The sequence below is a fragment of the Amblyraja radiata genome, chromosome 15 (assembly GCF_010909765.2).
Source record: "Amblyraja radiata isolate CabotCenter1 chromosome 15, sAmbRad1.1.pri, whole genome shotgun sequence".
NCBI lineage: Eukaryota > Metazoa > Chordata > Chondrichthyes > Rajiformes > Rajidae > Amblyraja > Amblyraja radiata.
In genome coordinates, this window is record NC_045970.1 from 9,036,387 (window position 1) to 9,051,341 (window position 14,955).

The 14,955-nt window shown below is 42.8% G+C and overlaps 1 protein-coding gene across 1 annotated transcript in view; it reads left to right on the forward strand.

Annotated features, from left to right (window-relative positions):
• Positions 1 to 14,955, forward strand: part of LOC116981653 (coiled-coil and C2 domain-containing protein 2A-like) — a 182,031-nt gene that overhangs the window by 54,715 nt on the left and 112,361 nt on the right. The window contains exons 11-15 of the mRNA XM_033034740.1: positions 1,865 to 2,414; positions 9,355 to 9,531; positions 9,931 to 10,154; positions 12,262 to 12,439; positions 14,434 to 14,587. Of these exons, the coding sequence (XP_032890631.1) occupies positions 1,865 to 2,414; positions 9,355 to 9,531; positions 9,931 to 10,154; positions 12,262 to 12,439; positions 14,434 to 14,587 (1,283 nt within the window). The remainder of the gene's footprint in view (positions 1 to 1,864; positions 2,415 to 9,354; positions 9,532 to 9,930; positions 10,155 to 12,261; positions 12,440 to 14,433; positions 14,588 to 14,955) is intronic.

Here is a 14,955-nt window from a genome sequence, read left to right on the forward strand (position 1 = left end):
GCTTTCTTAGCCAGAATCTTGTAAACATTCACTAGCTGAGCTCGCCTTATTAATTTCATAATTAATCGCCATCCAATTAATTTCAAGGCAGTTTGCTCAACGCTAGATGGCTAATCTTCAAAAAAAGGTAAACTAGCGTCTGGCAGCATCCTTTCTGTCTGTAGAATTTTCCCCACAGGCTTTTAAACTTTAATGCTTTTGTCAGTTTTCAAATACTGCAAGCAATCAATCTACTCACGGCCCTCGTGGTCAATTAAGTCTTCTCTTCTTCTAATGACCCAGGTGTCAACCATGTCAGTGCTTCTGCCCAGGATTCAGGCTGTAATCTCTGGCAGGTTCAGCTTCTTCAGTCCACTGTTGAATCAGCTTTGGCTACTACTCTTCCTGGTAGTAAGTTTTCTACTTAATATAATGGCAGCTTTTACAACGTTCTCAAAGTCCAACTTCGATAACCATTAATTATCGGAGATGATTTGGAGGTATAGCCTAACGCACTTACGACACACATAAGACAGCAAAGATGAATCTTCCAGACGTCGTTTCTTGATTAATTGCTTTTTTATTGAAGTAATACAAAACAAAGAAATACCATAACTTCCGTTCTTAATCGCTGTTCCATTCTCATCATATAAATCACATAAAAGCTTCTTATAAAGGTAAGTCGTCACGTAACATGTGTGTGTCGTGATCATGGTAGAAACTGTTTCCCCTCATTCTCCAACACCAAACTGATACTTCTAATCTGAGAGTATGTGCCAGACTCCTCTAACAAAAGAACACACCCCTACGATGTATCAAATCCTGCTTACAAAAGTACAGGCAGATAAAAACTAAAAATATCAGACATGATGATAATAATACTGACAAGCTTAATGGCTCCTACACCACTCTTTCCTATCATTGAACTTTGCTGTTACTGTGAAGTTATTCTTTTACATTGCAAGTCATTCTTTGGGAAGAAAAAATGATATAGAGAGTCCAAAATTTGTGATCAAACGGTTACTTTATTCGGTGAGATAAGTTTGACATGCATGTGCTTTTGGGACTCTAACATATTGAGTAATTGCTGCTGCTGCTGAGCGAGGGTGTTGACTCAAGCTCAACTATCTGTCAACTGATGATCTCAAGGTAAGATCTGCTGATGTAGCAGGACACTCCCCTTAACTCATGATGTCACGCAACAGTCCTCATAACCACTGACGAGGGACCAACAGTAAGTGGTCTGACCATCAGGTGATGCCATAGGACTCCCCCCCCCACCCCCACAGAATTGGAGGAAGAAAAATGAGCAGGCCAACAAAACGTGGCAGCCAAAACTCGTAAACCCACAGACGAAAATGGATAGAACGTGCTCACCTTCTACCAGAAGGTGTTCCAACATGGTCGAGGGCGGTTCCTGCTGTGGGCCGGGTGCACCCCGGCCGTGGGTCGGGACGGTGGGGCCTGCGGGCACAGTCGAAACTACGACTGTGGGTCATCCTGGCCGTATGCTGAGGGGTGCAGGGAGACCAATGCAAAAGCCGCAGGATGGACGAGACAGTCGCATCTCATCGACCAGCACGGGAACGTGTCCTGAGAAATAGGGCACCCAGCAACGGCTGGGAGATGTCGGCAACAATGCAAACCAAAGAAAACAACAAAGAAATAGGAATAAATTAATAGCTAAACCCGGCTAAGTCATTACAGTGTAAAATGTGAAAAGAGGAATAAAATATTACAGTGAGCAAACAAGTCCAAAGTGGTAGGAAACTAAAAGTTCAAATTGTCCAATGTCTGATGAGAAACTGCTGGAAACTAGAAAACTGGAGGTTGCAGTAACACAATCTGACCTGAAGTGGCGCTGATGACAGCCGTCATGCTGCAGAGACATCATTCGATCGGAGGTGGCGCTGTTGACAGCAGTCAGACTGCAGAGACAGCATCTGGCCAGAAGGTGGCACTGTGGACGGCGGTCGGAGCAGGTCGAGCATTGCTTCCGGCTGGCCGCGGCAGCCATTTTGGTAGTCGACCACAGCGACCATGTGGTAGTAGGCCGTGGTGGCCATTTTGGCAGCCGACTGAGGCGGCCTTTACTGGCGGCCAACCGAGGCGATTCCCGGATGCGTGTGGGGCGGCCGGCATCAATGGGCCTCGCCCCACCGTTGCAGGTAGGAACTCCACCAATCGTCGCCGGTGTCGTCGGAGACCGGCTGCGTTGCCGCGCCCCCGGTGGAGATTGGAAGTTGTTGGGGAATCCGTCGTGGGACCGCCGATGCACGACTGGCCAAGGCTCCACCCTGCAGCTGGGCCGACCACAGCCCAACTGGACAGGCAGCCAGTGGCCGGGGATCGTCGAAATCCACGTCGGCGAGGAGCAGAAGGACGTCTTCGGGGAGGCCCGCTTGATTGGGATGCTAGGCCTTGAGCAGCGACTGGTGGGGTGACGGGTGGGCCCGCTCCCTCCCTGTTACCGGGGCCGGCGGCGCCGGTGATGCTGGGGGCAGGGGGCTGATAAACTCGCAGCTCCTGCAGCAGCTGGTGGGAGAGCGGCGGCAGCCGTGGCCTCTCAGCCCCGGTGGTCGGTTCCAGAAGGGCCATGCGGGAGAAATTGGCGGCTGTCAAACAAGGCCGGATCGCCCCCATCGACCCGGGCAGCCTGCGAACGCCGAGACCAGTCACAGGAGCGCGTTGAGGTGGTCTTCGGCAGCATACATTACGGTACCGTGGCGGTAGTGTCGTTCAGCAGGGCTGGGCTGTTGCAGACATCGTCACCACTAGAGATGGATGGTCGGTTGCGTACCTCGGGAATAATCCAAAATCACAATTTGGTTCGTCGCGGGACACCAATGTAGCGAGTCCAAACTTTGTGATCAAATGGTTACTTTATTCGGTGAGATACGTTTGGCTGTGCGTTTGGTACTCTCTAACATATTGAGTCATTGCTGCTGCTGCTGAGCGAGGGTGTTGACTCGAGCTCAGCTACCTGTTGACTAATGATCTCAAAGTAAGATCTGCTGATGTAGCAGGACATTCCCCTTAACCCATGACGTCATGTGACAGTCCTCGTAACCACTGACGAGGGATCGATAGTAAGTGGTCTGAACATCAGGTGACGCTGCATTATCTTGTTATTAGCCAAATTCCAAGACATGCAAGAACGGAATCCAATCATTTGATTTACTGACTGGTTTTATCGATCAGTCAGTAAATAAAATGATTGGATTTCATCTTATCATCTCCACCCCTTTTCGCCTTCCGCAGTGACCATTCCCTCTGCAAATCCCTGGTTAACTCATCCCTTCCCACCCAAACCACCCCATCCCCAGGTACCTTCTGCCATCGCAGGAGATGCAACACCTGTCCCTATACCTCTTTCCTTGACTCTGTCCAGGGACCCCTACAGTCCTTTCAGGTAAGGCAGAGGTTCACTTGCACCTCCAACCTCATCTACTGTATCCGTTGTTCAAGATGTGGACTCTTATACAACAGCGAGACCAAATGTAGACTCGGCAATTGTTTTGCTGAACCCCTTCGCTCAGTCCACCTGGACCTACCTGATCTCCCGGTTGTTAAACACTCTAATTCTCCTTCCCATTCCCACACTGACCTTTCTGTCCTAGGCCTCCTCTATTGTCAGAGTGAGGCTACATGCAAATTGGAGGAATAGCATCTCATATTTTGAGATGAACAGCCCAGTGGTATGAATAGTGATTTCTCTAACTTCAAGTAACCCCGGCATTCCCTCTCTCTCCATCCCTCCCCCACCCAAATCGCACCAGCTTCTCAGTGATATCTATCTGTTCTTTTATCTTGTCCCTTATCCTCAGAAGAATGTATTTGCACAATGAGGAAAATTACAATTTTACATACAATTCTACTGGCCATTCAGAACAATAGTGTTCAGCTCCATTAGACAGCAAGACAGACATTCTGGGGTCAACAATGTAAATGACCAAAAGGGGAAATACAGTGCATTCAGAAAGTATTCAGACCCCTTCACTTTTACCAAATTTTGTTACGTTACAGCCTTATTCTAAATTGGATTAAATTTTTTTTTTATCATCAATCTACACACAATACCTTAATATAAAAAAGCAAAAACAGGTGTCTAGATATTTTTGCAAAGAATTAAAAAATAAATAATTGAATTATCACATTTACATAAATATTCAGACCCTTTACTCAGTACTTTGTTGAGGCACCTTTGGCAGCGATTACAGCCTCAAGTCTTCTTGGGTATGAGCTTGGCACACCTGTATTTGGTCGATGCACAACTATTTCCAGAGATGCTCGATCAGGTTCAAGTCCAGGCTCTGGCTGGGCCACTCAAGGACATTCACAGACTTGTCACGAAGCCACTCCTGCATTGTCTTGGCTGTGTGCAGGGTCGTTGTCCTGTTGGAAGGTGAACCTCCGCCCCAGTCTGAGGTCCAGAATGTTCTGGAGCAAGATTTCATCAAGGATCTCTCTGCACTTGGCTCCATTCATCTTTCCCTCGATCCTGACTAGTTTCCCAGTTCCTGCCACTGAAAAACATCCCCACAGCTGCCACCACCATTCACCGTAGGTATTGCATTGGCCAGGTGATGAGCGGTGCCTGGTTTCCTCCAGACATGACACTTGGCATTCAGGCCAAATAATTCAATCTTGGTTTCATCAGACCAGAGAATCTTGTTTCTCATGCCATTTGGCAAACTCCAAGCGGGCTGTCATGTGTCTTTTACTGAGGAGTGGCTTCCGTCTGACCACTCTACCATAAAGGCCTGATTGGTGGAGTGCTGCAGATATTGTTGTCCTTCTCGAAAGTTCTGCCATCTCCACAGAGGAACTCTGGTGCTCTGTCAGAGTGTCCATCGGGTTCTTGATCACCTCCCTGACCAAGGCCCTTCTCCGATTGCTCAGTTTAGCCAGGTGGCCAACTCTATGAATAGTCCTGGTGGTTCCAAAGTTCTTCCATTTAAGAACGACGGAGGCCACTGTGCTCTTCTGGACATGGAATGTTGCAGAAATTGTTTTATACCCTTCCCCAGATCTGTATCTCGACGCAATTCTGTCTACGATGTCTAGGCAATTCCTTCGTCTTCATGGCTTGCTCTGACATGCTCTGTCAACTGTGAGACCTTATATAGACAGGTGTGTGCCTTTCCAAATTATGTCCAATCAATTTAATTTACCACTGGTGGACTCCAATCAAGTTGGAGGAACATTTCAAGGATAATCAATGGAAACAGGATGAACCTAAGTTCAATTTTGTGCCATATACGAAAGGGTCTGAATACTTATGTAAATGTGATATTTCAGTTATTTCTTTTTAATTACTTTGCAAAAATTTCTAAACACCCGTTTTTGCTTCTTCATTCTGGGGTATTGTGTGCAGATTGATGATAAAAACAATGAATTTAATCCATTTTAAAATAAGGTTGTAACGTCACAAAATGTGGAAAAAGTGAGTACTTTTGAATGCACTTAATTGAACTACAAACCTACCGACTTCCACTGTTATCTGACCTATAGCCAATTGGTATGAACATTAAATTTTCCAAATTTTGTAAAGTACAAAATTCTCCTCCTCTATCTTCTTCCCCCAACTCCCCCTCTCTCCCCTCCTCCCCTCCTCCCCTTTACCCCTCCAGGACATGCATCTATTTCTCCCCTCGTCTCCTTCCACCTACATTCTTTCATGCAGATTCATAATTCGCAACTCTTCAATCATTTTGTCTCCCCCTTCTGCCTTTTTATCTCTGGCCTTTATCCACCATCTGCCTTTCAAACCACCATCATCTGCATACAACTAAAAAGGGTCCTGATCTGAAACGTCACTTAGCCATGTTCTCCAGAGATGCTACCTGACCCGCTGAGTTACTCCAGCACAGTGTGTCCATTCTTATCTCAGAAGACGTGGTACCCACTTCAGATTGAAATGAGAAAGAATTTCTAAAGCCCCTGTCCCACTGTACGAGGTAATTCACAAGTTCTCCCGAGTTTTCCCCTGATTCGAACTCGGAGAATGTCCATAGTGGGTCCATAAGAGTTTGTGGATGTCTCGTAGCGGCTCGTAATGCTAACGGTAGGTATAAAAAGTACCAATTCTTTTCATCACGAGTATTTTTTTACTTGTGGACATTTTTTGCAGGGATAAAAATACGTCATGAGTTACTGGATGTCCCGAGTACCTACCATTAGCATTACGAGCAGCTACGAGACATCCACGAACTCCTACGGACCCGCTACGGACATTCTCCGAGTTCGAATCGGGAAAACTCGAGAGAACTCGTGAATTTCCTCGTACAGTGGGACAGGGGCTTTAGGGTTGTGAGTCTTTGGAATTCATTGCTTCTGCCGTGGTGGCTGAATCCTTGAATATATTCAAAGTAGAAATGGATAGATTCTTAATTCATGAGGGAATCAAGGATTATGGAGCGGGGGCCGACCTTCAGAAAGTCGGAATAGCATGATCTTATTGAATGGTGGAGCAGTCCCAAGAGATAGAATGGCCTTCTCCCAATCCTGTTTCTTGTGGTCTTATGTTGAACTTCCTAATAATTATGTATTCCTTCCTACATGTGTCCTGCACGAATCAGATATATTTGCTAGTATATGCAAATACAAATGTATGATCCAAATTTCTGTACTTCACTGGTACAACAAGGGGTCATTTAGCTTTTGTCATTTTTTCCCCCTTTAGGTCATTTACATCCAGCTGACCCTAGAATTTCTCAGTATTGTCATTTACTGGAGCTGAAAAGCATTGTTCTGAATGGCTTGTAGAATTATATGTAAAATAGTACTTTTCCTCCTTGTGTAAATTACATAGTTCTGAGGAGAAGGAAAAAGACACATACTGTATCATATCCTGGAGACACAAGGGACTGCAGATGGTGGAACCTTGAGCAAAAAAACAAAGTGTTGGAGGGTCAGCAGGTCAGGCAGCATCTGTGGAAGAAAATGGTTAGAAGGAAGTTTTGGTGTCAGGACCCTTCTTCAGACTGATATCCTACCCTGTGCCATAGCACATTGAATGCAATATCTGAGGTTTTGATTCTCCTTAGGCTAGTGAAATAAACTGAAAATATTAATATTTATGAGGATACTTTTCAATATAATTCCCAAAAAAAGGTGATAGTCATAGAGCCATACAACATGGAAATAGGCCCTTTGGCCCAACTTGACCATGCCGACCAACATGCCCCATCTACACTTGTTCCATCAGTCTGCATTTGCCCATATCTCTCTTAACCTATCCTATCAATGTGCCTGTTTCTTAAACTTCGTGAGAGTATCTGCCTCAACTACCTCTTCTGCAGTTTGTTCTATACACTCACCACACTATGAGTAAAAATGTTGCCCCTCAGGTTCCTATTAAATCATTCCCCCCTTACCTGAAACCTAGGTCCTCTGGTTCTTGATTCCCCTACTATGGGTAAAAGACTATATATTTACCCTATTTATTCCTCTCATGATCGCCACCTATCCTCCGCTCCAAGGAATAAAATCCTAACCTGCTCAACCTCTCCCAATAGCACAGGCATTTGAGACCTGGCAACTGCCTCGTAAATCTTCTCTGCACCCTTTCAGGCTTAATAGCATCTTTCCTATAATGGAGTGACCAAAAATGAACATAGTACGTCAATGTCGAGTGCACCTGTGACACGACCTCACAACTTTTATACTCAATACTCTGACTGATGAAGCCCAATGTGCCTGAAACCTTCCTGACCATCCCATCTACCTGTGATGCAATTTTTAAGGACCAATTTAGCTGTTGTTTCTATTTGGATAGTTCATATACATATTGATAGTCTAATGATAGATTCTTTGCATAGGGAAGAGCAGTTCCCATTCCAATTTTCAATTGCATCTATGTGCTTCCTCATAACAAGTGTTTCCCCCCTCGACTCCATCTCCGCAAGAAATGCAACACCTGTCCCTTCACCTCCCCCCTCGACTCCATCCAAGGTCCCAAGCAGTCGTTCCAGGTGCGACAAAGGTTCACCTGTATCTCCTCCAACCTCATCTACTGCATCCGCTGCTCTAGATGTCAGCTGATTTACATCGGTGAGACCAAGCGTAGGTTGGGCGATCGTTTCGCCGAACACCTCCGCTCAGGCCGCAATAACCTACCTGACCTCCCGGTGGCTCAGCACTTCAACTCCCCCTCCCATTCCCAATCCGACCTCTCTGTCCTGGGTCTCCTCCATTGCCAGAGTGAGCAACAGCGGAAATTGGAGGAACAGCACCTCATATTCCGTCTGGGGACCTTGCGTCCTTATGGCATTAACATAGAATTCTCCCAATTTGGCTAGCCCTTGCTGTCTCCTCCCCTTCCTTAACCCTCTAGCTGTCTCCTCCCATCCGCTCGCCCTCGGGCTCCTCCTCCTCCTCCCCTTTTCCTTCTTTCTTTCCCCCACCCCCCCTCAGTCTGAAGAAGGGTTTCGGCCCGAAACGTCGCCTATTTCCTTCGCTCCATAGATGCTGCTGCACCCGCTGAGTTTCCCCAGCAATTTTGTGTACTTTCCAAATATATATTCTGGTTTTAAATGTGCCAAATCTGTTGCTTATAGGAAAATAGATTGGAAAGATTCATAGCCTTACACTTAAATCTTCCCCCATTTAGCAATGCTGCTCCTTCTAGTATGTTTGACCGCTACTTTTAGTTAACCATTCCCAGGAATCTGCAAACTCGTAACGTCAGTGGAAGATGGCATCTCGTTGAGGCCATCACTGGTGAAAACGTGTCTGACATAAGTTGGCATCATGTTCAGCCATGTCGCATCCAGCAACGAGAATATCGTCGACAATGATGGTGCACGGACACTCCGTAAATAATTGTTTCATTGTGCGTTAGAATACCTCGCTGGCAGAATTGATGCCAAAGGGCATCCGCAAAAATTTGCAGCGGCCAAAGGGGGTGCCAAACGTGGTGAGATTGGACAAGTCGGGGTCCAGCGGGATCTGCCAGAACGAACTTTTGGCATCCAGAACAGAAAACACAGAGGCACTGCCTGGCTGGGCAGCAACTTCCTGCACTGAGTGCATCGGGTAGTGCGGGCTTTTGATCGCTGTGTTCAGGTCTCTGGGGTTGATGCAGATTCGGATTTCTTCCTTGTTTTTTTTGTTGCAACTGAGGATTCCACCCACCAGCCTGTCACGGATCAGTTCATCGCACAGATTAGAAAAACAGCAGCGTGCAGCAATATGTTTCGGATCGCTAATGTAATTTTCCACAGGCTCACGTTGTTGGTTTCGAGCAAAAAACTTAGTACGTTCAAGTATGGAGTTGGCTAGAAGGTCACACAGATGTCTAAATTTAGTGAGCAAGACCTCTGGATCATCAATAGTTTCTGTAGGTACCACGATTTGGTTGTTGTGATCCAGAACTGCAGGTGCATAGTTGAAACGCTCTGCTCATTTGATAGCTTCAGGGCCAGCGACGTTGAGAAGTATAGAGGCACGGTGTGCTGGTGGAATGTTGCAATGAGCAGCACGGATGTAATGGTTGCAATTGCGCTCGAAAACCCAACATTCAGCAATGTTGGAGTCAAAAATCCGAGGGTCAGGCTTGCGGAATGAGCTGGCCATGGCAACACGAGAGGATGGATAAAATGGGTGAAATCAAAATACAGGGAATAAAATAAAAACCGATATACTTAAACACAGAGTGGGTTAACCACATCTGACACCACTTTTAGTGAATCACACATAATCACAGATCTGGTACAACAGTATTTATTGAATAACTCATATAATACACTGCCGCATGTTGCTTCTACTGTACAGCAGCATAGACTTGACTGCACATGTCAGGTTGCGATAATATGAATAGTGTGGTAGTAGGTGGAGCTATGATAATAAAGCACTGCATAGGTTAGTAAGTAAAGTAACCAATCTACAGTTTTAATAATAAAACTAACTAAATTTAAATATTAAGACTATATTTTTGTATTTTTCCAGAAAGCCAAGGAAAGCAAACGTATAGATGGAGATGAATCAGTCAATGAATACACTGATGATGATTCAGAAGAGCCCCCAAAACTTTCTGTGCCAACAGATAGAGCAACAATAGAAAATATGGCAAAAATAAGAACAGAAGTTGATTACAGTCAAAGACAAGAACCTATGTTGATTCCTAATCTGTCACAGACAATGACTGTAACACCAGATTTAAATTGCTCTGGGTATGAATTGTTCTTCAAAAAATCTGTTTTCTCACTTTTACAAAATTTGTATTAAATGGCCACTAAATACCATGCAACCAATACGCCCGAACCTCCAGACTCAGGAACAGTTTCATCCCAAGAGCTATAGCGGCTCTGAACCGGCCCTAATGAGTGCCCCCCCCACCCACCCCCTTTGGACAGTCTCCCTCAGATGGTCACATCAATCAATTCAGCTTGTTTATTTATGTATTGTATTTATTTACCTTTCCTGGACATCAGTGGAGCTGCACACTAAATCTCGTTGCACTGACGTGCAATGACAATAAAAGATATATTATTATTATTATTATTATTAACCAGAAATTCTGATTTGAATGACAATATTTTAGACCTTGGAACAGATTGTTTTCAAAATTGAATTATTATATGTGATTGGCTATTTTGTGGATTTTTGATCCGTATGTATGATTTGCAATGGCTTTGGGATGGCTGGGTACAAAAGTCATTTAACTTTCAGAAATTGTATAAAAATTCTCCTAAATCTGGTCTTTCCTTCGATATTCTGATTATCTTTAATCTTATAGATTATCTTTAAGACACAACAATGTGCCTTAATTGTTATATTGGCTGAATCATGTTTATCTTCGTCAGCAGAATCACTGAAAGAAGTTGTATTACAGATCTTTGTTCCTCCAACATGTCCAAAATGTATTGATTCATGACGTTCCGTATAGTGTAGTATAGCTCAACTTTTCTGGAGATCCATTGTCTTTCGAACAGTGAAAGATACCTCCCGATGTGTCCAGCAACTGTTGGGGTGCTTAGGGAAGTATATTTCGAAGAACAGCAAAAAATGATATAGCCTGAACATTGTCAGAGGCCAGCTCAGAATATATTCTACACAAAGTACAAGATGGGGAGTACTTATTGTCTCTCAAAACTTTAAATTAAACTGGATGTATATTTTACCAAAAAGTATTTTACTGGATCTAAAACTGACTGTTCCTCTTTAGGTGTTTCACTTCCCCTCAACACAATTTCTAATGAGCAGCTAAATTCTACTGCAGATGAAAAGGGAAATCTCTTTCACCCACCATAGAAATATAGACATTTATGGCAATGTGATCCATCATATTAATATGAACCCTATTTCGCACCTCTTGGTGCATTGCCCTCTATGATATGGCTCTCTGATTACTCGGACTAAATATCTTGTTTTCTTTCATGTCAAGTGACTATGTTTTGGACTGATTTCTAGCCACTTCATGAATTGTAACCAAATGTGTAGCATTCTCACCAAGAGTGCTTTAATGATGTCTTGGGAGAGCCTTCAATACTATTGCAAGGACAGATCATCTGCTAGCAGCTATTAGCTGAAGATTTAAACAAGTTTTTCTTGTGTCCACCTTCTGGGATATTTAAACTAAAGATAGAAAATATCTACAGTATCTCATCCTTATAATTTTGGCAAAGTAAAGGCATACATCAGGTTTGATTTAAAATCTTGTGCATCGTTCTATGGAACTGTGTGCATTGTGTTTTCAACCCAACTATTTAATCAGGTTTGCATATTTAATAATTCATTAACAGTCAAAACCCGTCTATATTGATTATTAAGGGTTATGAAGCGATAATTTTCATTTCAACGCAAAGTAACTTTCCTTACAGGCTACATTGTAGTGTGTGATAGTTTAGCAATTGAATTGCAAAGTTAATATGCGGTAATCTAAAGGAGGATCCAGAGACATGAATTTAATATTACATTATGAGACTGGGAAAGTTAAATTCAAGCAATTAAATAAATATAGAATTAAAAGCTACTGTTAGTAATGACAACCATGAAAAGACAAAGCTGGTTTGCAGATATCCTTCAGGGAAAAAACATCTGTCCTTTTGTGACTAATTGTCCTCTGAATAATCTACCTACTTACCCAGCTCAAGGGAAATTAAGGGCAGACGATAACCTTTGGCCTTGACAATTATATGCATATATCATTAAATAATACAAAATGGTGCATTTACTTCAACGAATACACTATGTATAAATATTTAAGATAAATAATTAACTTTCATTACAGTATGAAGTATTGCAGTAGTAAAGAAATGTTCTTGTATCTAATTTCAGGGGAGAACAACGTAGAAGAATGGAAATGCGAAACCATAAATTCTTCATTAGTATTTTTTATAATGAGAAACTCGTTTCATCCACTATCACTTCACAACTGCAATCAGATTTTACTGTACAGTTTCGACAAATATTCAATGTTCAGATTATACACAAACCTGAAAACATTAGATTAGAGGTAACTACTATTAAAACTAGTTATTGTTATAGGCTTGAGTAGCAAGAGACTATTGGATTATGAATGACCAGATAATGTGACTTTTTCTACATTTGCAGTACTAATAATGATGTTAATGATGAAGGTACTACCATTGTACTGTTAGCTTGCAATTGTGGTACACAGAACCAAAGACAGAATAAGTACATTTTTGAGTGGGTTGTCATTGACTTACTGACAGAACATAGATTTCTTCCTTTTCCGTTATAGGTGATAGATGTTGTGGATTTCAGGGGAGGGGTTTGGGGGGGGGGGGGGGGGGGGTTGCAATGGATATTGTTGACAAGCTGCTGCAGTGTAAGTGCTATAAAATATATCTACAGTTAAAGGAATACATTTTTCGGTGGAAAGGATACAGGATATGTGATTGTAGAGTAAGGTCTTGAACTTTTTGTATCCACATTCTGGATCCACATTGATCTGCTCTAAACATTTCCCACTGGTTGACCGGAGGCATAATTACCTTTGTGATGGGGCTAAAGATTCCATTCTCCACATCGGTTCTTCAAACAAAGCCTCCAAATGAACACTGAAATATCATTGAGCTATCTTCAATTTTGAGTATTTCCCTCATGTCTATAGCTGCCTTACAATTCCAAGGGACGAGTCTGTAGTCCCTTAGACAATAGGTGCAGGAGTAGGCCATTCGGCCCCTTGAGCCAGCACCGCCATTCAATATGATCATGGCTGATCATCCACAATCAGTACCCCGTTCCTGCCTCCTCGTCACATCTCCTGACTCCACTATCTTTAAGAGCTCTATCTAGAATGCTTGAGAGAACTACTTTATGTTGAACTTCTCTGTGATAACATTGGATATCAAAGGCAGAGAAGTTAAGGTATGAAAGGGATGGGAAATTAATGATATGTATAGCTGGAAGCTGAGGATCACCTCTCCAGACTGAATAGAGATACAGGTCCTCCCTGGTTAATACAGGGTTGGTTCTGTGCCTACAAACTATTTGTAACTCAAACAAGTTTCAATTCGGAAATGTGGCCACCCAGCATTATCTATATAATATTAAAACTGTGTGGCTGCTGGCTGGCTGGCTGTGTGTGTTTCTGACTTGTGGCTGCCAACCTTTGATTCGTTGCTACGCCAACGTCAGACCCAGAACCGCCTTTTTTTCCATTTCGGTAGAGATTTCACTTTTCATTCCAAGTATCCACTCATTAAATTTCGTCGTGTTTATGTACACATTTTTAATAAAATCCTTCCGCCCCCCCCACTCACTCATGTCGCCTCCTGCTGGACAGCGACCATAACGGCTGCTGGCGCCCGCATCTCGCCTCAAAGACGCCATTTAAAAACAGCCGCACTGTTGATTCCTGAGCCGCTTGAGTTGGAGGACCATGTCTCCCGTGGGGGCTACGGGTAGGGAACGGCTGCATTGGGGGAGCAGACCCAACGGGTCTGCACTTGGTCTAGTATTTAAATAAAATTATGAATGTGCCAAGATAGTACTTATATGTTCACTTAAATAAAGGAAATCTTGGGTAGTCATGGGTGCAATTTAGAATTCATGGGTATTATAGCATTTGTCTCACTCTTTATATACATACACTAATTTATAATTATATATATTTTGGACCTATCGTATAGAATATGGACTAGGAATTTGTCCTTGCCTTACATCCCTTTGACTACATGCATTAGACATGCAATTTGTATTCTCTTTCTGAAATTTGGATCCTCTAACTTCAAGGGAACTGAATTTTAGACTAGAATAATGTATGCATACCTTATTTTATTATGGGACCAAGAACACATTTCCAACCCTCTAAAGACATATTACCATTTTACGATAATAGTTTTTTCAGTAACTATCCAAACTGCTCTGAAACTGATTTATTGTCTGCATTGTGGACAACATCAAGGGATATTGATTTAGATGATCAATAAATACAAAAAATCATACCACCTGCTAACAATCTTATGTCATTCTATTTAATAGATTTATGAATTAATAAACACAAAGATGAACTTGTTGGCAAAACTATACATACCTGTTCCTGAAGTAACCATGATTACCAGCACTGTTGCTTTGGAAGAGATAGAATTCAGTAGTGATGAAATAGTTGTAACTAACCATGATGGAGTTGGAAGCAGTAAGTATATATACACGTATTGAAATACTGAAGATTTAAACTAAAAAACGCTGGCTTTTTTGAGGATTTTTCAAATCGCAGCCAAGAAATATGAGGAACTCAATGTTGGAAACATATTGCCCCCTCTTGCTAAACCTAATGCAGACCACAGACAATATTATTACTGAAACAAGCTACGACTACTCTGTGTTAGTGTTCATCTATCTATCTATCTTCTATCTATCTATACTATTACTAAAACTCTCATCTTGTCCTCTTTGCGTTTTTTAAAATTTGTGCAAAAATGGTTATCGCTAGGATTTTTCGCCACTTTACGCACTGTTATCCTCTGCTCCAAGCGCACCAAGTTTTGTTCCGATTGGTGGAAT